The 23,971-nt window shown below is 45.6% G+C and overlaps 2 protein-coding genes across 8 annotated transcripts in view; one reads left to right on the forward strand and one right to left on the reverse strand.

Moving 5' to 3' along the window:
• The window catches only part of KCTD10 (potassium channel tetramerization domain containing 10), a 45,413-nt gene extending 38,628 nt beyond the window's left edge, over nucleotides 1-6,785 (reverse strand). The window contains exon 1 of one of the 2 annotated variants that reach the window (XM_049865221.1): nucleotides 6,621-6,785. In XM_049865221.1, the coding sequence (XP_049721178.1) occupies nucleotides 6,621-6,623 (3 nt within the window). In that variant the 5' untranslated portion in view covers nucleotides 6,624-6,785. The remainder of the gene's footprint in view (nucleotides 1-6,620) is intronic. The other variant, XM_049865220.1, reaches the window with a different exon arrangement.
• The window catches only part of UBE3B (ubiquitin protein ligase E3B), a 58,972-nt gene continuing 41,775 nt past the window's right edge, over nucleotides 6,775-23,971 (forward strand). Inside the window, exons 1-8 of one of the 6 annotated variants that reach the window (XM_049865214.1) lie at nucleotides 6,775-7,191; nucleotides 12,550-14,069; nucleotides 14,661-14,831; nucleotides 14,984-15,104; nucleotides 17,727-17,786; nucleotides 18,342-18,446; nucleotides 22,370-22,466; nucleotides 23,735-23,820. In XM_049865214.1, coding sequence (XP_049721171.1) covers nucleotides 14,671-14,831; nucleotides 14,984-15,104; nucleotides 17,727-17,786; nucleotides 18,342-18,446; nucleotides 22,370-22,466; nucleotides 23,735-23,820 — 630 coding nt within the window. In that variant the 5' untranslated portion in view covers nucleotides 6,775-7,191; nucleotides 12,550-14,069; nucleotides 14,661-14,670. Of the gene's footprint in view, nucleotides 7,192-12,549; nucleotides 14,832-14,983; nucleotides 15,105-17,726; nucleotides 17,787-18,341; nucleotides 18,447-22,369; nucleotides 22,467-23,734; nucleotides 23,821-23,971 lie in introns of all 6 variants that reach the window. The other 5 variants (XM_049865213.1, XM_049865216.1, XM_049865215.1 and 2 more) reach the window with 5 other exon arrangements.

Raw genomic sequence — 23,971 nt, forward strand, 5'->3', positions numbered from 1 at the left:
AAGCACCTGGCTACTAATTGAAGGTTTGGTGGTTCAAACCCACCTGGCAGCCCAAAGGATAAAGACCTGGCAATCTGCTTCTGTAAAGATCACAGCTAAGAAAACCTTACAGGGCAGTTGTAGTATGTGATTTGGGGTAACTACAAGCCAGAAATCAACTCAGCAGACACCTAACAACAACGTGGAAACTACAGATTATTCACGATTACCAGGGATGGGAGGGAGGGGGAGATGTGGAGTTTCTGTTTGAGGGAGGGAGCATTAAGTTTATGTTAATGGTGGTGGTATATTTTGGAAAAAGATAGTGATAATAGTGCCACGACATGAAAAATGTAGTCAATGGCACTGAACTGTAAATGTGGAATTGTACCGGCAAATGTTTTAGTGTGTATATATTTACCACAATTAAAAAAAAGTGAATAAACAGTGTTCAAACAAGAAAAAGAAAAGAAACGGTTGCAGCTTCTTCAAATGAAAGCCTCATAAGGGGCTAAGTTTTCAAAAGCTCAGGCTTAGCTTACCTGTGGGCTCTGTTGCCTGCTGCCAAACACAAAAGAGGCCTACCAGAAGTGGCTACCCCTCCCTTCTAGCTTTCCTTTGAAATCTGTCCCCCAGAGACTCTATGCTAACAAATTCTCAGCAACCATTTTCCCTAGAAAAATTCTCTGTCTATGGGAAAAGTTTCCCAAAAGCTGAAGACGTGGAAGGAAAAAAAAAAAAAAAAAGCTTACAGTTGTTATGCACGGAAATGAAAATAACTTTTTTTAGCACTCCTTTCAGATTTAATTTACACAGAAATAAGCCTGTTTATGAGAAATGGTCTAGCATTTTCTAAGGTACCTGCTGTGAAACAAGTTACAAAGCATACCTTGTGTACTTTTTTCCCCTTGTTTCCCAATACCTTTTTGAAGATTTAATTTGAGTACAATAAAATGCCACAAATTTTAAGTATACCATTTTGGTCAATGTATGCATCTGTGCAGTCCTCACCCCAATCATCCAATCAAGACAAAGAACATTTGCATTGCTCCAGAAAGTCCCTCCATGCCCTTTTCCTGTCAATTCCCACCCCCCTCCCTACCCCCAGAGTTTTCATTTCTACCACAACATACGTCTTTTTCAATCCAGACAATGCTGGAAGGCAGCTATTGGTATTTCCATTTTGTGGATCAGGATACCACAGCCCAGAGAGGTTCAGTCACTTGCTCAAAGTCACGAAGCGCATCGGTGATAAATCAAGCGGGCAAGTCCTGGCTGGCCTGGAGCCCAGGATTTTACCAACGCTCGCGCTTGGTATACTTAATGTAAGTTGAGAGTGGAAGAACCACTGCTTCTTTAAAAAATACAAAAAAGCTCTGAAAAAAGATGGAATGCACTGCATGGTATGGCTACGGGCTTGAGTTTAAGCTCCCACCCTGCCACTTATGGAAAGGGCCCTGGTAGTGCAGTGGTTAAGTGCTGGGCTGCTAATCAACAGGTTGGCAGTTCGAACCCTCCAGCTGCTCCATGGGGGAAAGATGTGGCAGTCTCCTTCCATAAAGCTTCCCAACCCAGTGTCGTCGAGTCCATTTAGCTTACAGCCTTGGAAATCCTATGAGGCAGTTCTACTCTGTTCTATACGGTCCCTATGAGTGGCAATCGACTCAACGGCAGTGGGTTTGGTTTGGTTTCTGCCACCTACTAGGTGTGGATGCCTTGGTGAGTCATCTTTCTGGGCGAGTCTGGGTAAGGGCTTGAGTTTAAGCCCCCACCCTGCCACTTACTAGGTGTGGGAGCCTCAGTGAGTCATCTTTCTGAGTCAAGTTCAGTCTATCAAATGATCCCACAGAAAGCACTCAGCACGGCCCCTGGCTCAGAGCAAACACTCAAATGTGAACTGTCATTATGATTATTTGAGAATGCTTCCAGTCTCCAATTTATCTTATCCTCTTCGGAGACCATTTCCAGTCCTACTGAAATCAGGCTGAATTACCTAGAGATAAAGGCAGAAATCATCCTGATCTAGCTTGACGCTCAGAACAGGCAACTTAAGCTCTGCAAGTTGCTGGAGTTCATCCCCTCCAAAGGGCAGTCAGCCTCAATACCAGCGGAAGCCCTTGGGGAAAAGATTCTGGCTGTGTTCACCTGAGTCAGAGTTACACTGAACCAAGGACACAAGACAGTAGACAATAAACCTGTCACCGCACACCTCTCTACAGAACACTGCCTCTGACATTCCTGCTGGGATCCTGCTTCTTCAAGTGTTGTCAAAGGTTTGATTTTATTACTAATAGTCGGCAAGACAGAGAACTGGTTACAAGAAAAAGAAAGGTAACTGATATATGAGGTTATCAGTTACCGATTCTATTCAATCAGAGAATTTTACTGCAATAGATGGATGAGGCAAGGCTTCCTTCCTTCTTTCCCATTTTCCCTGAGTATACCGTTCCTCATTCAAAACAGTGGCTTTCCACCTGGCCGCACATAGGAATCATCTGTGAAGCTTAAAAAATACTGATGCCTGGGTCTCACACGTGAACATTCTGAGGTAACTGGTCAGGGGGTGTGGCCCAGACAATGGAATTTTTCACTCACTTGCCAGGTGATTCTTATGTGCAGCCAAGATTTCGATCCACTGTTCTAAAAGTGGAAACCCTGGTGGCGCTGTGGTTAAATGCTATGGCTGCTAACCAAGGGGTCGGCAGTTCAAATCTGCCAGGCGCTCCTTGGAAACTCTATGGGGCAGTTCTGCTCTGTCCTATAGGTTCACTCTGAATCAGTACTGACTCAACAGCACTGGGTTTGGTTTTTGGTTTGGTTCTAAAAGGGGGAGCCCTGGTGGTGCAGTGGTTAAGAGATTGGCTGCCAACCAAAAGGTCAGCAGTTCGAATTCACTAGGTGCTCCTTGGAAACCCAATGGGGCAGTTCTACTCTGTCCTACAGGGTGGCTATGAGTCAGAATCGACTTGACAGCAACAGGTTTGGTTGGGTTGGGTTCTAAAAGGTTCTGGACCCCTCAATTAGGCTGTAATTAATTCCATGGTCTTGGAAGAGCTCCCCAACCTCTTGCTCTATCAGCCCAGTGAATTCCTGAACCACACATAAAAACAAACCAAACTATTACAACAAAGGCAAGCCCCCACTTCACCGCTTCAGAGCCACAGGCAGGAAGCAACTACATGCATGCTTAAAAAATAAAGGCCAGCTCATAATAAATCTATTAAGAAAACATTCTGCATCCCACTTTGAAGAGTGGCATCTGGGGTCTTAAATGCTAGCAAGCGGCTGTCTGAGATGCATCAATTGGTCTCAACCCACCTGGATCAAAGGAGAATGAAAAACACCAAGGATGCAAGGTGATCGCGAGCCCAAGAGACAGAAAGGGCAACATGAACCAGTGACTACATCATCCTGAAACCAGAAGAACTAGATGGTGCCCAGCTACAACCAATGACTGCCCTGACAGGGAATACAACAGAAAACCCCTGAGGGAGCAGGAGAGCAGTGGGATGCAGACCCCAAATTCTCATGAGAGCAGACTTGATGGTCTGAGACTGGAGGGACCCCAGTGGTCATGGCCCCCAGACTTTCTGTAGGCCCAGGACAGGGGCCATTCCTGAAGCCAACTCTTCAGACATGGATTGGACTGGACAATGGGTTAGAGAGGAATGCTGGTGGGGGGTGGGCTTCTTGGATCAGGTAGACACTTGAGACTGTGTTGGCATCTCCTGCCTGGAGGGGAGATGAGGGGGTGGAGGGGGTTAAAGGCTGGTGGAGCGGACATGGGAAGAGAGGGTGGAGGGAGAGAGCGGGCTGTCTCGTTGGGGGGAGAGTGATTGGGAGTGTGTAGCAAGGTGTGCGTGGGTTTTTGTGTGGGAGACTGACTTGATTGGTGGACTTTTCACTTAGGGCACAATTGAAATTATTAAAAAAAATAATAAAGGCCAGCTGAAGGGTGAAAATGGTGGACTGAAAGCTACAATAGGAAACAAAAGGCTTCAAATCCCTGACTCTTAGATGTTTTCTACACAACTCACTGTAGAGCTGTCTCCTTGGGCAGGGAGAGTTGTGTGTGGAAGGAAAACTAGATCCACAGTCTGGCAAACTGGACTCCAAGTCCAGTTCCACCACTTCCTGTGTGGTGTTCGGACAAATGACTTAGCCCGAGTCTCAGTTTCCTTGACTTGTAAAATGGGAGTTTTAGAGCCAGAATCTTCCTAACTACCCTAAGGGAATGAATGGTAAAATACTTGACACCCAGGTCTTACAGCAGTTTCATTTCTGTTCCTCAAACTTTCCTGAAGATTAGTGGTTCTCAGCCCTGGCGGTACATTAGTATCACCTGGGCACTTTAAAAATACTGATGTCTGGCTAGAAGGACCCCGGTGATCATGGCCCCCAGACCTTCTGTTGGCCCAGAAGAGGAACGATTCCCGAAGCCAACTCTTCAGACAGGGATTGGACTAGACAATGGATTGGAGAGGGATACTGGTGAGGAGTGAGCTTCTTGGATCAGGTGGACACTTGAGACTATGTTGGCATCTCCTATCTGGCGGGGAGATGAGAGGGTAGAGGGGTTTAGAAGCTGGTGAAACAGACATGAAAAGAGAGAGTGGGGGGAGCGAGCAGGCTGTCTCATTAGGGGGAGAGCAACTGGGAGTATGTAGCAAGGTGTATATAAGTTTTTTTGTCAGAGACTGACTTGATTTGTAAACTTTCACTTAAAGCATGATAAAAAAATTTTTTTAATTAGGAAAAAAAAAATACTGATGTCTGGGCTTCACCCCAGACCAACTGAATCAAAATGGGGGTGGGAAAAAGCCCAGTAACTAGCATTTAAAAAGCTATTCCGGTAATTCTAGTGTGGCGCCAGGGCTCAGCACCACCGAGCTAAGAAGGTATTTCTTTAACTAGCTTACTTTGATAATCACTGGGGATGCATGGTAAAAACATCAGCTTAGCTGATTTTTACAGCAGGAAAGTTTAAGAAACACTGCCCTGATGTAATTTTAAAACTTCCCCAAACGGAGGACATTTCCACAAGTTCGAAAGGCTGCTGTTCCATTTCGCCCAAACTAGTAATGGAGCCAGCTACATAACTGCACCATTATTTTGCATTCGAAACTTGCTTATGAGACGGCTACTGCTCTTTCCAAGCGTTCTGCCAAATGACACTCTCTTTTTGTGTGCGGCACACAAACTGTCGGACTGTTTTTTCACAAGAGTCTAGGGAGGAAGACCTTATCAATCCTACCCTTCAGGTGAGAAACCAAGAATCAGAATCCTAAGGACCCTCGGACTCCAATTCTCATACCCCTTTCATTATACAGCCCAAATCAAGAAATCACTACTCTTAATGCCGTGGAGGACTTGCTAAAACAGATCACTGGCCCCACCCCCAGAGAGCCTGATACAGGCATCTCTAACAAGTCCCCAGAGGATGCTGATGCTGCTGGCCTGGAGACCATACTTCGAGAACCACTAGTTTAGGCCTCCTCCTTCTTAAAAAACAAACAACAAAAAAGCTGATTCCGACTCATGGCTACCCCACGTGTGCAGAGTAGAACTACACTCCATATGGTTTTCATGACTTTTCTTTCAATGAGCCTACAGGGTGGGTTTGAACTCACAACCTTTAGATTAGTAGTCAAGGGCTTAAAGGATTACAAGGGGGGGGAGGTGCTTATTTGCAAATAATGGAGCACACCAAAGTCTGATACGGATTGACTCATTTTTCTTCAGCAGTGTTCTTGGATCAGATTTTCCCTAAAGACTGCACTTTCCCAGAGTAGAGACATGGAGAAAACAAATAAGAAGATCTGGGCTCATCTCTAGTCATTCCCACCCAGGGACAAATAGCTATTCAAAGAACATACCCTTTAAGAATCCCAAGCAAACAGAAACCTTCATACAGTTGAGAGACAGCACATAAGACATCTCCCGGTGCGGTCACCTTGGGTCTCAACAGAAGTGACTAGATACCAACGTGCCAACTGAGGGGTTGGACTCCGTGGCAAAGGAGCCCTGACTTCAGGCTCCTGGCATCCCTCCCTGGGATTCCAAACACTGAACGCACATCCCCTTGCCCACTCTTAGTTCTTCCCTCGACTCCACCCGCCAGTATATTCAATCTCACCTGGGACCCTCATCCCCGCTTCCCGAAACCCAACGACTCCAGCCAGCCACAACATCCTGAAAGCCCAAACTCTCCGTCCCAAGGAATTCCACTTCACCCTTTCATAACCTGACCATTCTCCACCCCAACCCCCAAATCCACATTTTCCACCCCCAGAGATCTCTCTAAAGTGACATCTCTTTGTTCTCACAACCACCAATTCTCACCTCCAACGAGCACTCAGGACTGAGACCCCCCTCACCCACACACATTATCTAACTCTCCAAACCCAAACGTCCATTCCCGAATCCCCAACAGGCAACAACCCCCCCCCGCCCCGCCAATTCTCCACGCACAGCCCTTCCCCCACCTCCAACCTTGCCCCCCGCCCAGTCCCCCAACAACCTCTCCCCTACCGCGACCGCCCCTCGTCGTGCTCCCCCAGGTCCCTTCTCCCTCTACTTTGCCGCCGCCTGGCTCCCTTGGCCGCCCAGAGCCCCCCGTCGGTGGGCGCCGCCCTTCTCACCATGAAAAGTCGAAGGACGCCGGAGTCTCCAAGCCCGGACTGAGGGAGGCAGAAAACACCCAGCTCGCGCGAGCCGGGGGCGGAGGCGGGGCCGCGGCCGGGGCGGGCCCTTCCGCTGCCCGCAAACCACTTCCGCCCCTCTGAGGGCACCTTCCTAAAGTATCCGTTATGCCCCGGGACAGAGGCCGCTTTTCTTCTCACTTCCTCCGCCGGAATGAATTCCGCCTCTCAGCTGGGTCAGGCATTGGTCCAGCTCGGAATACTCCATTTCTTCAGCTGCAAGAGATGAGGCTGAGGTGCGGCGAGGTTATCATTCCCGGGTGCAGAGGCTATGCGGAACGCTAGTCTCCCGGAAGTGGATACTTGCTTCCTGGCGGAAAGCTGAGCGCGCACACCCCGGGGCAAGATGGCGGTCGGGCTTCGGCTGCTGCCCCGGGTCTGGCAGAGCTTGGGGCAGTCGGGCTGAGGCGGCTGCATTGGCGGCCCCTACCCCGATTGCGGGGGCCCCGAGTGGGTAAAATCTTCGACCGACGGGTAGCGAGTGGGATCAGGGTTGCAAGCACTCTAGGAGGTGAGGCCGGGAGCCTTGATGTGGTGGTCTCGGGTCCGGGTCCCCAGGCCGGAGGAGCAGGGGTTGGGGGTGGCTTTCGCGTTCCAGGAGGGTCGCTCCGCCGCCCTTTCTACCTCTTTTCATCTCCGTTGCGATAGTTCTTTATAAAAGGACTAATGCCGGGTAAGAAGCGTTTGTTATTGTGGTTGTTGATGTCCAGAAAAGACGCCGGGCCTCGAGTCACCCAAACAAAAGTTCGAGTTCTGTTCACTTGCTGTGTGACCTGGGCAGACAGAGTTCCCTTGCTTCTCTGAATCTCAGTTTCCGCCTCTGTAAGATGGGGTAATGGCCCGTTTCAGAGGGTTGCAGTGTAATACTCCTTAGCACCGGTGCCCAGTACGTAGCGCTCAATAAAGACAGCTGATGTTAATGGTACCAGAAAGGAAATCTTGGACTTGGTCGTAATTTGACTGGTTTGACCCCTCAGGTAGTCTCATATTCTTAACTTCTCTTTGCTTTGCCGTTTTGTGAGTCACGGAGCCTCAGGGTCTCGTCTGTTTCACTTACAGATAAATGCTTTTGAGTCAGGGTTGGTCCAGATTCAAGAGTTTAGCGACCTCAGGCAAGTCATGTCCCCTGTGTGCATATGAAGGTGGTGTTGATAATAGCACCCACCTAGATAGATCAGTCCCTAGAGGAGGACGTCATGCTTGGTAGAGGGTCAATAGAAAAGAGGAAGACCCTCAACGAGATGGATTGACAGTGGCTGCAACAAAGGACTCAAGCATAAGAACGATTGTGAGGATGGCACAGGACTGGGCAGTGTTTCCTTCTGATGTGCATAGGGTTGCTATGGGGTGTGATCTGCTTCCGTAAAAGATTACAGCTTTGGAAACCCTATGGAGCAGTTCTCTGTCCTGTAGGGTCGCTATGAGTCGGAATGGACTCAGTGGCAACAGGTTTGGGTTTTTGGGTAGATAGACTGTAGCCTTTAAAAAATGAGAGCTATTAAGAGCTAATTGAGACCTGATAACCAGACCAACCCAGATCCATTGCCGTGAAATCGATTCTGACTCATAATGAGCCTCTAGGGCAGAGTAGAACTGCCCCATAGAGTTCCCAAGGCTGTAATCTTTTACGGATGCAAACTGCCACATCTTTTTCCTGCAGAACAGCTGGTGGGCTCCAACTGCCGACCTTTCAGTTAGCAGCCAAGTGCTTTGACCGCTGCGCCACTGGGGCTTCTGAGACCTGATAGAGCTATGGAAAAGACAGGGTTGGTTAAACATTTGTTGTGTCTGATACATGGCCAGCCGTTAATAAATGTTGGTGATCATTAAACCTGGCTGCTCAGCTGTTCCCGCATGCAGGGAGGCTCTTCTTGGGCTGAGTCAGCAGTTAGTATTTATGGTACTTCATCTTTGGACAATTCTCTCTGGACTGTCATGCTCTTTCAAGTTGGCTTCTTTTCTGTCTGTCCACAATGATTTGGTCCCAGAAAAGACTAATTTGAGGAAAGTCTCATGGGAATGTAGAAGTAGAGAGAAGTCTGAGTGATAGATGTTAGATAAGTAAATGCTTTTGAAGTCAGAAAACCAAAAATAACCCAAACATGTTGCCGTCCAGTCAACTCTGACTCATAGCGACCCTATACGGAGTGGGTCCAAATTCAAGACCTTAGCAACCTTAGGCAGATCATGTCCCCTCTCTGCCTGTGAAGGTGGTGTTGATAATAGCACCCAACTAGCTAGACTGTGGCTCTGTCACTTACTGATGGTCTAACCTGGACTATGAAAGATAATAAGTGATCTTCTCTCAGGGCTGCTGTTCTTATTAGATGAGATCACTTGACACATAGGGGGTGCTCAGTCAACCTAGTTTCCCCTTGCTTTCCAAATGATCTTGGTTACCACCAACCTCTTACTTTGTAATCATTCCACCTATATAATTCTTGTTTTTCTAACTTTATCTAAAGGACAGTGCAGTAAAGGTCACTTGCATGCTATATGCTTTCAGATTCCCCTAATTAATATTGCACTTTTAATCATAATCACAGTGCTGTGGTGACTAAATTCAGGTATAAGAAGGTAAATATTGAATTTTTTTAGTAACCCTGTTGTTGTGTGCCATCAAGTTGATTCCAACTCATAGTGACCCTATGTGACAGAGTGGAACTGCCCCATAGAATTTTCTTGACTCTAATCTTTATGGAAGCAGATTGCCAAGTCTTTCACCATGGAGCCACTGGATAGGTTCCAACCACCAACATTTTGGCTAGCCGCCAAGTGCTTAACCATTTGCTGCTCCACCAGGGCTCTTTTAGCAACCCTAGGAGGTAGGTTATCAGGAGGAATCAGTCCCTGGAGATGGACATCATGCTTGGCAAAGTAGAGAGTCAGAGAAAAAGAGGAGGACCCTCAACCAGATGGATTGACACAGTGGTTGCAACAATGAGCTCAAGCATAGAAACAATTGTGAGGATGGTGAAGGACCAGGCAGTGTTTCATTCTGTTGTGCATAGGGCCACTACGAGTCAGAAGCAACTCAATGACATCTCACAACAACAAAGAAGGTAGATATTATCATCTTCAATTTAAATATACGGACACTGAGGCCTAAAGAGGATAAGTAGCTTGGCAAAATGAGAAAGAATCAGAACTGAAAAGAATCAAGGCTACTTTCTTGGATCCAGGGATTTTCCTGATACATTCACCCTTTTCTTTCCTTCCTCAGGGCAGTTAACAGAGGAAGTGCTTGATCGTGTATTTTGTTTGATTGCTGAGCTGTAGTAGACACTATGCAGCTAGAGGAGGTGGATAAAAAAGAATTAGAAAAATGTCAAAGTATAGACTATCAAACGATGTGAACAGAAACAAACAGCATTGCCAAGGGAATAATTATCTTAAGGAAAGGATCTTGGGAGGCCCCCTGGAAGAAGTGAAAGTTTTGAAATAGTCTTAAAGGTACTTCGGTGCAGTTTCATACAGCCTTCTTTTTTTCCACTAGGAAGAGACTCCCTCTTCCCCTTCTACTCCTTATCTTTCCCTCTCTCTCCTCCCCTTGAGGGACTGCCTGTATGGTAAGGAAAGAGCATGCCATTGTGCTCATGGCTTGGGGCTTTTGCCTGGTCTAAACATCAGGGCAGGTAGCAACACTGATGACTTCCAGTGTACCCAGGGACAGGAAAAACTTAATGAGTGAAGAATGGTAAATGTTGCAGAATTATTTCCTTCCCAAAGACCCTTAGCATCTGTGCAGATGGGAGCCATTGTGAAGGGTTTAAAAAAAAAAAATTCACATCTATAAAAATAACAAACAAATCTGTCTTGGAAGAAGTACAACCAGAATGCTCCTTCGAAGCAAGGATGGCAAGACTTCATCTCACATACTTTGGACATGTTATCAGGAGGAGTCAGTCCCTGGAGAAAGACATCATGCTTGGTAAAGTAGAGGGTCATCAAAAAAGAGGAAGACACTCAATGAGATGGATTGATATAGTGGCTGCAACAATGGGCTCAAGCATAACAAGGATTATGCGGATGGCACAGGACCAGGCAGCGTTTCATTCTGTTGTACTTAGGGTTGCCGTGAGTCGGAACCCACTCAATGGCTCTTAACGACATAAAAATAACATCCATTAGATTTATTGTCTTCACTCTGACAGCCACCTGGAGAGGTACTTGATGTACATCATCTCCTTTAGTCCTTGTGATTGGCCTCTGAGCCAAGTTTTATTATCTGTTGTTTACAGATGAAGACAGGAAGGCTCTGAGACATCTCCACACAGTATGTGGCAGAGCCGGGGACCAGCTCCAGCTCTGTGGGCCTCCAGAGCTGTGTGCCTCGCTTTCTTTTTTGATGATGTTTTCATGTGGATGCTGCTTTGAGTGGGAAATTTGGAGACTAGAGACCAGTTAAAGAAGGAGATAAAATCTCCCATAATTCTTCTACCCCAACGTAACTGCTCTTCACGTGTTGATAGATTGCTTCCCAGCCTTTTAGCTATGTATGCATGTCTTACAGCTGTGTATGCACATACATTTTTGTTTTTCCTTATGTAACTGGAATCATAGGTTCATGGCTAGCCCCCCTCTTTTTTTTTTTTTTTAAACTTTTAGGGTATAAACATTATCCCATGTTGTCAAAACTTATCAAACATTATTTGTAATGGCTTTTTAACATTCTTTTGCTCCTAAGTGTTATTCTTGCTTACCATCACACAATCTGTAAAGCTTTAATCCTGATTTTGTAAAGGAAGACAATGTCTTGAGAATTGTTTTTGACCTCTACCCATTAAGGACTGGAGATACAGTGCTGACATTCAGAGGAGACATTAATTGCAAAGGACAGAAGGGTTGAGGTTTTTTTTGTTAATAATTTTTATTGTGCTTTAAGTGAAAGCTTACAAATCAAGTCAGTCTGTCTCATACAAACTTATATACACCTTACTACATACTCCCACTTACTCTCCCCCTAATGAGCCAGCCCACTCCCTCCTTCCAGTCTCTTATGACCATTTTGTCAGTTTCTAACCCTTTCTACCCTCGCATTTCCCCTCCAGACAGGAGGTACCAACATAGTCTCAAGTGTCCACCTGATACAAGTAGCTCACTCCTCATCAGCATCTCTCTCCAACCCATTGTCCAGTCCATTCCATGTCTGAAGAGTTGGCTTCGGGAATGGTTCCTGTCCTGGGCCAACAGAAGGTTTGGGGACCATAACCACCAAGATTCTTCTAGCTTTAGTCAGACCATTAAGTCTGGTCTTTTTATGAGAATTTGGGGTCTGCATCTCACTGTTCTCCTGCTCCCTCAGGAGTTCTCTGCTGTGCTCCTTGTCAGGGCAGTCATCGGTTGTGGCCGGGCACCATCTAGTTCTTCTGGTCTCAGGAATGATGTAGTCTCTAGTTCGTGTAGCCCTTTCTGTCTCTTGGGCCCATAATTACCTTGTGACCTTGGTGTTCTTCATTCTCCTTTGATCCAGGTGGGTTGAGACTCATTGATGCATCTTAGATGGCTGCTTGCTAGCGTTTAAGACCCCAGATGCCACACTTCAAAGTGGGATGCAGAATGTTTTCTTAGTAGAATTTATTTTACCAATTGACTTCGATGTTCCCTGAAGCCATAGTCCCCAAACCCCCGCTCCTGCTCCGCTGACCTTTGAAGCATTCAGTTTATTCAGGAAACTTCTTTGCTTTTGGTCCAGTCCAGTTGTGCTGACCTCCCCTGTATTGAGTGTTGTCCTTCCCTTCACCTAGAGTAGGGTTGGTTTTTAAAGCCAGAGACACTGTGCTTATTACTTGTACTCATAAGGAAAATCTATGATGCCCAGCTGTAAAACTTAGCCCTGAATCTCAATTCTTACTTCTGCTTCTGCCAGAGAAGACAAGCGTCTTGGAAGTGAAAAGCTGCCTTCAGCCGAGTCCTGTGCAAGATTGCTAATGATTACCTGGCATTTCTGCATCACAGGTAAATCCTGAGGTAAGCTGCCTGGGCTTCCATTGCTGGGGTGGAACGAGGGACTAATTCAGAAGACCACCACCTTTTCTTCTCCAGTTCTCTTATCCTTCCTCCTATGGCCAGGCGGGCTCTGTTCATTTGTTTTGAGAATTACTGATGAGAGACCCATATCTTGGAAAAGCCCTGTTGTTGTTGGACAGACGTGGATCAGTGTTGGGAAGGCGCCCAGGGCTCCCTCGACATGTTCATATGGACTAGCTGAGTACACACTTCCTTCTTTAATAATATTTTACTGTGTTTTCAGTAAAGGTTTATACAGCAGTTTAGGTTCCCATTCAGTACTTTCTCCTCAAGTTGTTCAGTGACATTCTCAATATTTCCATTTCCATTAAACTAGTTTCCTTGCCCTGTTTCCTTCTCATCTTTGTTTTAAAGTAGTTGTTGACCGTTTGGTCTCATATAGATGGTTTTTTAAAGGAACACAGTACTCATGGGTGATACTCTTTATTTTGTGAGCCAATCTGTTACTTAGATAAAAGATAACCTCTGGGGCTAGTTTAAGTTCAGGGTTTAAAGAGTATCTCAGGGTAGTAGTCCCGGGGAGTCCTCCAGTCTCAACTGGTCCAGTAAAAAAAAAAAAAAAAATTTTTTTTTTTTTTTTTTTTTTGTTTCCTTATTTTTTAGGAATTTGAGATTCCATCCCACATTTTTTTCCCATTCTACCAGGATCCATCTGTTGTGGCCCTGACAAACTTTATTCTTGACGATGTTTTCACGTGGGTGCTGCCTTGAGTGAAATAACCTGGTAAAGAGATTGTTCTAAGTTTGGGTTTTTGAATAATTCATTTTAGTGTCTTTGTGACCTGCGCTGCTGAGTACTTTGGGTAGAATGACAAAGTTACCAAGCATCTGAAGAAATCATGGTTCCATGGACCAGTGCCGGCTTCTCTAGGCGGCTTTTCCCCTTTGGGAAAAGACAGTGACTGATGATAAAAATACAATGTATAACATAGAGCCTCTGTTCAAAGAAGTGCCTGTCAGAGGGCGGGAGCAGTTCTGTTCTCGAGTCTTCGTCAGTACTTGGCAGGATGGGAAAAATAAGGACAGCAAAATACATTGTACATAAAACCAAGCTTATTCAATTTAATGGACTGTCTCATATTCTGAGATCATATCCCTTTTGCTTTTTTAGTGTTAAAACGGCCCCTTTTAAAAAATGGAAGACTTTTCTGTATTGTGGACAAAGTAGACACCAGTGAATATTTCTTGAGTGAATTATAGTAAATAATCGTATTTGATTTTTTTCCCCAAATATTTACTTGGCAAAACAAAAGTTGACTGCCGTGTGCTATCGTTGTTGTGAGTTGCCATCGAGTCAGCTCCAGCTCATGGCGGCCTCACGGATCGTTGCCCAGCTCCGCACGGTCTTCGTGATCCTTGGTATGTTCGGGCCCACTGTTGTGGCTGTTGTGTCGGTCTGTCTCACGGAGGGTTTCTCTCATTCTCACTGACTGTCCACTTCACCAAGGTAAAGCCAGATGTTGGCTTCCCAAATACTGCTGACTGCTCCAGGAAATTCACGTATCTGGGAACCTTCGACTTCTAAGTCCTCTAGGATGGTTTGCATCCGAGCTTTACGGACAGAATTAATTCACTGTGTGTTCATTTATCAAACCTTTACAGAGCAGGTACCTTATGCCAGATGCTGTGCTGGGCATACAGTCAAGGCAGTGAGTCACACATAGTCGTTGCTCTGATGTAGCTGGTCTGATGGCCTCTTTCTCTCTTAAGAAAATGTAACGACTTAAAATGGGATAAAACATCCCTGATCATGGTGAGTTATGTGAAAGGAGCAGATAGGAAGTCAGGACTTGTGCTGGGGGAGCTATTAACACCTTGGAAGATGCTAGAGGGTTCTAAGTCTCTCTCTGCTGCTGCTCGGTCCCTGCCCACCCTTTGTTCTTGAGCCCCTTTTTGTAAGTGTTTTTCATATAAATATCTACGATGGCAACTTCCTATCTTCCTTGCAAGGTTTGCAAATATGTTTACCGTGTCTCAGACCTCGAGGGCATGGTTCATCGATAAAGCCCGCCAGGCCCGAGAAGAAAGATTGGTTCAAAAGGAGCGGGAGCGGGCAGCTGTTGAGATTCAGGCCCACGTCCGGAGTTTTCTCTGTCGGAGTCGCCTGCAGAGAGAAATCAGGTGGGTTCCCGGAACTCCTCGGCGCATTTTTCTCTTGCTCCCAGTTAATAGAAGATATATGAGTGTTCTCTTAGAATTCTTAAAAAGCCTTCCAGCTGCTATGAGCTCCTAATTAAAAGTGGCTTTTTTTTTTTGTGCTTTTCCCTCCATAGGAGAGAGATTGATGAGTTTTTTAATGCAGATGACTCTGGGTCCAGTAAAAGAAGCGCACTTTGTATTTTTAAGATTGCCCGGAAGCTGTTGTTCTTATTCAGAATTAAAGAGGATAATGAGGTAAGATGTTAATGGCAAACGCACATAGCGCTTACCGTATGCCAGGCCTTTCTGTAAGTATTCCATAAGTACTGACTCACTCAGGCCTTATACCAACTCTGTGCAGTAGGAACTATCGTTAACCCCACATCCTTTCCCTTTTGTTTTCCCGGGAGCTATTTTGGAGGGATTATGCCCAGAGCTTCTGGGAGTTGTCAAGATTCTTTTCACCTTGACCATTCCGAGAAGGAGTTGGAAACTCAAATGCCTGCGGGAGTCAGCAGGCTATGTAAATGAGCTAACGAAGCCATTTACGAGAAAACGCACGATATGAGCCTGGTAATCAATGGTAACTAATGGACTGCGACATTAAGGACATCAGAGGGAATGATGGCTCTGTGGCATGCCATCCAAAGGGGCAGTGGCTACCAGCTCAGCCCATGGTGGACTGACACTGCTGTTTTAGAGAGGGGCTAGGAATCCGCTTTTTTTTTTTTGGTGACCAAATGTATTTGAATATTTGATGTTGAATAATGATATTTCACTTCTTTAAGCAGTGCTTTTAAAATGTCACAATTTACAGAAGCAAGTTATAAGATGACATAGCCGAGTATGTTTCAAAGAGAAAAGCAGTGAGAGGGAGGCAATTTTCAAGGACTGAAAAATGATGTTGGACTTTACTTATTCATTTTAAAATTCAGGTTGGAGCTTTGGCTGTGTTAATTCCAGAGGCAGAGCAGTTGGCTTCACTGTCAGCTCACTGAACATTCCAAAGCCTAAAGGTGGTTGGGAAGCTGAGAGTCCGTACTTGGATTAGCGTCCCCACCCAAAGGACCCAGATAGGGCCATTCAGCAGCTGGAGTGTAACTTCCGTCTCACTTGCAGTGGCCTTCTCCAGCACTTAGAAGTAGATTCTCAGTAAAATTTGTGAAGGGAAGGATGGAAACCAGTGATAGGCGGCCTTTGCATAGCTGTTTCTTCTAAGCTGGGGTTTATAAATGACGTATTTTCATTTTCCAGGGGGAAATATAAAGAGAGCATTTGTATTCTGGAACTTGTAAAATAAACAAATATTTAACAAATTAGGAGAGATCAGTGGAACCTGGGCGTGATAGAGTTTTGAACTGAAATAAAGGATGGTCATTCCGTAGGTACAGACACTTGGTAACTCACTAACATCTATTGTAAATCAAAAGTGGGAATCCACATCTTTATGCTCAGTGTCATAATTTGTAAAAATTGGCAGCTAATTTGAAATTTCTTTAAAATCTTGCAAACCAAACAAAACATGCCGGTTTATACCTTTGTAGTTTGAATCACCAGCTCGGAAAATACAGTTCCAGGAAAGCAACTAGTTGTCTGTAATAGTAATGATGATAATAATAAGATTAGGTACCACTGAGGATTCCCTGTTATGTGTCACACAGGTTATGAGGTATTTAAAAAAAAAAAAAACCCAAATCCATTGCCATCAAGTGGAATTCTGACTCATAGCAACCCTATAGGACAGAGTAGAACTGCCCCATAGGGTTTCCAAGGCTGGAATCTTTATGGAAACAGACTGCTGCATCTTTTTCCCACAGACTGGCTGGTGGGTTCGAATCGCCGACCTTTGGGTTAACAGGCGTGTGCTTAACCACTGTGTCACCAGGGCTCCGTTACCAGATGTTAGACACTCCTTGCTAATCCTCACATTTATTTACACAGAAGCTATTTATTGGCACCTGCTGTGTGCCAGGCCCCAAAGGAAACAAGACAGGCAAGGTCTCTCCCCCCATGGAGGTCATAGCCTGGCAGGAGAAGGAGGAGTATACAGGCATACAGGCAGTGAACACACCATCACAGGCAGACTCAGTGGGGTGACCCCCATTTTACTGAAGAGGAAACTGCAGTTCAGCGTGGGAAGAGAGGCTGCCCTGGGGCACACCACTTGTTATGGTGGGTCCAGGATTGATACAGCCAAAGGGTAACTCCTTTCCTAATTTCCACTTGTCTTCCTTTGGCATTTCAGGATGAAAGTGACAATATAACAGCCTTTAGCTGAGGTCTAAGGCAAAAGTTAGTATCCACGGTGCTTGTTGTCGTTAGTTGCCATTGAGTCGATTCTAACTCATACTGACCCCATGAGTTACAGAGTAGAACTGCTCCATAGGGTTTTCTTGGCTATAATCTTACCAGACGCAGATCAATAGGCCTTTCTTCAGTGGTGCTACTGGGTGGTTTCGAACCGCCAACCTTTGGGTTAGCAGCAGAGTACAAACCATTTGCGGCACCCCATTGTGCTCGCAAAATGGCAAACAGGAGAGCATAAACCCATTTAAGAGACAACTGGAATACATGCCCAGACTCTCTTTGTTTCTCAAAAGAAGTCCCAATCTAGATTTTCAGGTGAAATATAGAAATTTCTAAAACACAGTGCCAGTCAAGCTGAGCACATCAGTAGGGCTCATCCAGCCTGTGGACCACCAGTTTGATAGGCTACTTCAGCTTTTCTGATGCTCGGCTTCCACGTCTGTATGAAGAATTGTGTGTGAGTCACCTGGCGCAGGCCAGGCGCCCACCAAGCGTCTGCCCGCTTCCCTCTCCCACTTTTCCTGGTTAGTTGTGGAACTTTGACCTCCCTCCCCTCCTGCTTCCTTGCAGAGATTGGAGAAGCTGTGTCGCTGCATCCTGAGCAGCATGGATGCAGAGAATGAACCCAAGGTAAGTGGGCTTGGCAGCCGGAGAATCCCCCACGAGCACTCAAGAGCCAGCCCATTCAGCTGAGAAAGTCCCTGCTGAATGTTTACATCTTCGTTAATTCATATACATGTGCAAATAAGTGATGGACGAAAACGTTAACACAAAGTACGAACAATTCCTTAAACTATTCACTGTCCCGGAAGCTATGTTCTGCGTCTCACACTTTCTCACCATGGAAACCTCCTTTACTGGGCTGTTTTATCTTTGAGTTAGTGTTAAAATACTCTTCACTGTCCCGGAAGCTATGTTCTGCGTCTCACACTTTCCTCCTTTACTGGGCTGTTTTATCTTTGAGTTAGTGTTAAAATACTCTTCACTGTCCCGGAAGCTATGTTCTGCGTCTCACACTTTCTCACCGTGGAAACCTCCTTTACTGGGCTGTTTTATCTTTGAGTTAGTGTTAAAATAAGCCCTGTTTGCTGCTTATTCCTCCCTACTGCCTTATCTGGCACTGGACCTAACTAAAATAGTATCTTCCCTGTGATTGCCCATGATATTTCTTTTTCCTGCTTATAGGTGTGGTACGTGTCCCTGGCTCTTTCCAAGGATCTCACGCTCCTGTGGATTAAACAGATCAAGGCCATTCTGTGGTATTGCTGTGAGTTTCTTCAGCAACTCAAGGTAAAAATGTAATTCTCTCGTTGCCATCTGGGGGCTTCCATATTTGTTTTCAGAGTTTCCGTGATGCCCTCACAGGTTATACCTTTGGAGATCTGTCAGTCGGGGGCTAGTAAAGAATGATTAATTGAGTGCCTGTTCTGGGAGAGAGTGAGCTTGATAATTCATCACTATGAGCCCTACTTTGGTGTACAACATACTGAACATTAACCTGAGCTTAACGAGACTTGGTGGCAGGAGGGCTAAGCACCTAACTGCTAACTGAAAGGAGGAAGACCTGGTGATCTCCTTCCATAAAGACTAAAGACTACAGCCTAGAAAACCTTAAGGGATAGCATACTAAATAAAAGAGTCATCTTCAGTTCCCCCCTCCACCCCCTGAGATCAGCTAAAGGTCCTTGTCAGTTTCTTCTAACTGCTTTGTTCTCTTTCCACTTGGCAGAGTAAAAAATGATAGTCACAGAGATGCATCCTTATATGGCCAGCAAGCTCCAAATCAGCGGGGAGTTATTTGGTACTCTCTTAAAAAGAGAGCAGACCTCCCCTACCAGTAGAAACAGATCTCTGTGTGCTGACAGGGAAAGACATCTGTGATAATGTTGAGGGAGAAAGTCTGGGTGCAAAAAATCACTTAGAATATGATGCTTGTTTTTAAAAGATTATATATTTCAGTACATACTTTACATACTGAGAAAGGTCTGGAAAATATATAACACAAGATATTAAAAGTAGTTACCTATGGCATGAGGGATTGAAGAAAGCAGAGGCACTAATTACTTACTTTACCCAACTGTATTACTTGATGTTTTTATAGTGAATGTGTATTTCATAATTTAAAATGCTAATAAAGAAAAAGGAAAGAATATTTTAATTTTTATGTAACCAAATATTTTCTTGTTTGGTTTTTACCTTCAATATCAAGCCCAGAAAGACATTTTTTTGTGCCAAGTTATATAATTATTTTCTTACATTTTAGTATTATTATGGCCTTACTTCTGGGCATTTATACCTTTAATTGATGGCAGTTTATTCTGCTATGACAGGAGTTACAAGACCATAACACCATTTAATAAAAAATCCATCTTCCCCTTCCCCCATCTTAGTCATCTAGTGCTGCTCTAACAGAAATGCCACGAGTGGGTAGCTGTAGCAAACAAATTTATTCTCTCACGGTTTAGGATGCTAGAAGTTCGAATTCAGGGCACCGGCTCCAGGGAAAAGCTTTCTCTCTGTGTCGGCTCAGAGGAAGGTCCTTATCTCTTCAGCTTCTGCTTCCTGGCTCCATGTGTCTTGGCTTCTGTCTTACCCACCTCTGCTCACTTGCTGGCTTGCTTAACCACTTTTATATCTCAAAACAGATTGACTCAAGACAAGACCTATACTAATCCTGTCTCGTTAATGTAACAGTCTATTCCCAAATGACATTATAACCACAGGCATACCTGTTAACCCTTACCATCTGACTCATAGAGGTCCTAAAGCTAGAATTTACAATGCATCTTTTTTGGAGACACGATTCGACCCAAAATACTTCCGCCAAAAAATAAATAAACCCTGTGGGGCAGTTCTTCTCTGTCACATGGGGTCTCTATGAGTCAGAGTCAACTTGATGGCACCAAATAACAACAACAACCTGCATTTGCCACACTTATGACCCCAGGGAGATCTGTTGTTTTCCTTCTTGTTATTTTGATGTAAAGCATCTTTACATCTTTTATCTGTATTTTTATACTACTGAGACCTCTTGTCACAAGTACAGGGACCCAACATGAACAGAGCTAGTAATACAATCATGCTAAGCAAGAAAGAGAATACCCTCGTTCTGTGACATGGCAGCTGGGGGTGCCTAGTCCCAAGGGCTGCTGAGATTCTTCCTCTTTTCTCCCGTCTCTGCCCCCTTTTGGGGTCCCCTTCACCCTCTGCCGTCATCATGGCAGCAGTACTTCTGGCTTCATATCATTCCTCTGTCTTGCCCAAAGAGAAAAAGGAGCCTCCCCTACCAGAGCCAGATGGAAATCCAGGGGACTCTTAACAGCCTGGTAGGATCTTGGGCTTAACTCTGAACTGGTCACAGGGCAAGTGTGGCGCTAGGACTGGTCTAGCCTGTCCCCTCCTACCCATGTTACCAGAGGTGGGCAGGGAAGTGAGCAGACGCCACATCCACTTCTACTTTGCCCCTAGGGAGGGAGAAGTTTCAGGGGCAGAGGCTTGGCAAGGACCCAGGTAGTGCCAAGGGATACAGCAGATGTCTCCAGGGTCCCAGCAGTCTGTTCCCAGCCATATCTTTTTCAGGGTGCTCTTGAATAGATCTTGGCCACAACACAGCAAAGCCCTAAGCCAGCAGGCAGCCACTCCCAGCTTGTCAGGTGAGGCCTTCTGGCACAGAGCAGTAGTCTTCACACCCTGTTCCTTGGTGCGCTGGAGTTCCACCGAAACGAAACACCTCTGTGCGAGCTGGTGGGTTCTTCCCCTACCTTCACTTGAGCCAGGCCGATCCTCTTTTTGTCTGCTTTCTGTATCTGCATTCCACGACACATTTTTCTTCAAGAAGAGGCATTCCTAGTTTAGGGGGGAAAAAGTTACCCCCGAAGTCATCTTAAAACTGAGCAATAGTTTAACTTAACTGGTAAAGAAGGTCTGCCTTGAGTCTTATGCTCTTTTAAGAACTGTCTGTATGGGATCACATTGACAAGAGCAACTCGTAAGGATAGGTAGGAACCTTAGCGGGCAGTGAGTTTATGTTAATGGGGGGAGGAACAACTCAGCAAAGGAGGGGGAGCGTGGTGGGACAACTCAAAGAATGTGATGGGTGACATTGAATTACACATGTAGAGTCTGCTGAATGGGTGTGTGTTCTGCTGCGTATATTCTCAACAACAACAACGACAAATAAAATACAGAAAAAGAAAGTTGATATGAAGACACTCACTCTGGAGCCAGGATGATCTAAGTTTAGTCCGGATTGTACTGCTGAGTCCCAGGTGGCCTTAAGCAAGTCACTTCCCTGCCCTTATTCTTTGTGAGCTTAGGGGCTGAACTAGATGGTCTCCGTGGCCCCTTCCAGATGTACGCACTACAGGGTCTTAGCCTAGAAAGGGGTCAGGACTTTTGCCTGAGCTGCTATTGAGAAACAGGGAACCAGCATCATGATGACAATAATCGTATTTGCAGTCTTTTATGTGCCAAGCACTGTTCTTAGTGCTATATGTACAAGAGCCCACTTACTTCTCGCCACAACCCTGTGAGGAAAGCACTATTACTATCCCCAGCTGCCAGAGGAGGAAATGGAGGCACGGAGAGATTAAGAAACTTGCCTAAAAATCACACAGCTAGTAAGTAGTGAAGCCAGAAGTCTGAGCCCAGAGTCTCTGTTGTGTGCTATCACATTGCAGCTTCGTTGTGCTAGTATTTATGCATAATAAAGCAATCCGTAGTATACCAAGGAGCCCTGGTGGCGCAGTGGTGAAGTGCCCGGCTGCTAGCTGAAATGTTGGCTGTTCAAACCCACCAGTTACTCGGCAGGAGAAAGATTCCAGCCCTGGAAACCATTTGCAGCAGTTCTCCGTCGTATGGGGTCACTGTGAGTCGAAATTGACTGACTGACAATGGGTTTTTGTTTTTTTAATGTGGCACTAATGTTTATATGGAAGTAAGTAAAGCAAAGTAGCCACGGTCATCTTGTTATGAGAATTCTCTGTTCTCCATCCCCAGGACTGTTTTGAATTCCACAGGCAGGCACTAGTGTGCCAAAATCCCCATCATTTAACTCCTGAAGTGATCATTCTCCAAGAGGAAAGAAGGAAGATCAACTTGCCATCCTGACTTGTTTCTTGGAGTCTGTGTGCACTCGGTCATGTCACACAACCGCTCCACTGCCTGGATGGGAGGATTTGTGTTCTGATCTTACTTTCTCTTATCATTTCCAGCCTGAGATCCTACAAGACTCCAAACTCATCACACTGTACCTCACCATGCTTGTCACCTTCACAGACACCTCAACATGGAAAATTCTCCGGGGAAAAGGTCTGTGGGACAGGCTTCAAAATCTTCCCTAACTGGCATTGCTGTAGAGCGTTTGGGGAACCTTTTCTCCTGTTTACAAAGCACTGTCATTGCCACAAGCCTCACAGGAGGCCCTGGGATCATACAAATGAAGGCGCCCTTAGGAAGACCCATCAGTTTGCATTGAAGTGGCCGGAATTTGTTCACTGTTGTGTCCTGTGGTCTCTCCCTTCTTTGAATTTATGTTTAAAGGCATGAGTCCTCTGATCTCATTTTTCATAACTCGCACACACCTCAGCCTCCAAGTGATAATACTCACCTAAGCCTTGTCATTGCCTTTGAGAAATCGTTAGGCAGCACATAGTTCTATTTTGCCCATAAAATTTGCATTACAGAGTGGCCTCCTTCCTTGAAAGTTGTCCTTAGCCGTACGTGTATCATATACTCATTTCGTTCATCCGTTCAACAAATAGCTTGCTATGTGCCAGGTACTGTGTATGCGTTGGGGACACAGTGACGAGCAACACAGACAAGCCCACTGTCCTCGTGGGGCTTTAGGTACCTCAGTACCGCTGTGTACCTTGCCCTTCCTCACAGAGCTCAGAGCCTGGTGGATGACATATTAAACAGAAATCACTCACATATGTGATGAGAGTGTTGATGTTCTCAGAGTGAAGGGGAGGAATGGGACTTGGAAAGCAGTGGGAACTGCCTGTGCAGAGACCCTAAGCCAGGAAGGAGAGTTTATTTTAGGCATTATCCTGCTCGGTGGGGAGGGATTTAGAACTTGCTAAGTTCCAGGCCCTGCCAGAGAGTTTGTATCCCATTATGGAGAGGAAGAAGCCACAGAGAGTAGAAAGTGCCAGTCCCTAAGACGGAAACAGAGGAGGGGCTGGAGGAGCATGAGAGGACCTGCCACTTAAAAGGTGACAGCCGAGGCAGGCCTTCCAAAAGAAAGAGAATTCTGGATGTGTGGGAGCTCCTGAAGTCTGGTACCAGACCTAAGGGGTATAGGAAGACAAGCTAGAGACTATCTTATTTCCTTACATTTTGGGCCCAGGGCATTATTTTCTGTCTGGTGGCACAGTGGTTGAGAGCTTGGCTGCTAACCAAAAAGTCAACAGTTCAAAGCCACCAGGCGCTCCTTGGAAACTCTATGGAGCAGTTCTACTCTGCCCCATAGGGTCGCTGTGAGTCAGAATGGACTCGATGGCAGTGGGTTTGGTTTTGGATTTATAAACAGCTCACCTTATGGCCAGAGACTTTTCTCAGACTTTTCCGTTTGTTAGGTGAGAGTCTCCGACCAGCCATGAACCACATTTGTGCAAACATAATGGGACATCTGAACCAACGTGGATTTTATTCAGTGCTGCAGGTCTGTGACCCCATACCCTATTATGTGACCTCCACATTCTCCAGTTCCTCCTGAACTTGCATTTTTGGATTTGGTCCCAGTATATCTGGTGCCTTCTCACAGAAGCACTTTTTGTAGGGAGAGTTTAAAGCCCAGCATCCTCTCCTCCCAC

Source organism: Elephas maximus, chromosome 22, assembly GCF_024166365.1.
Source record: "Elephas maximus indicus isolate mEleMax1 chromosome 22, mEleMax1 primary haplotype, whole genome shotgun sequence".
Classification (NCBI taxonomy): domain Eukaryota; kingdom Metazoa; phylum Chordata; class Mammalia; order Proboscidea; family Elephantidae; genus Elephas; species Elephas maximus.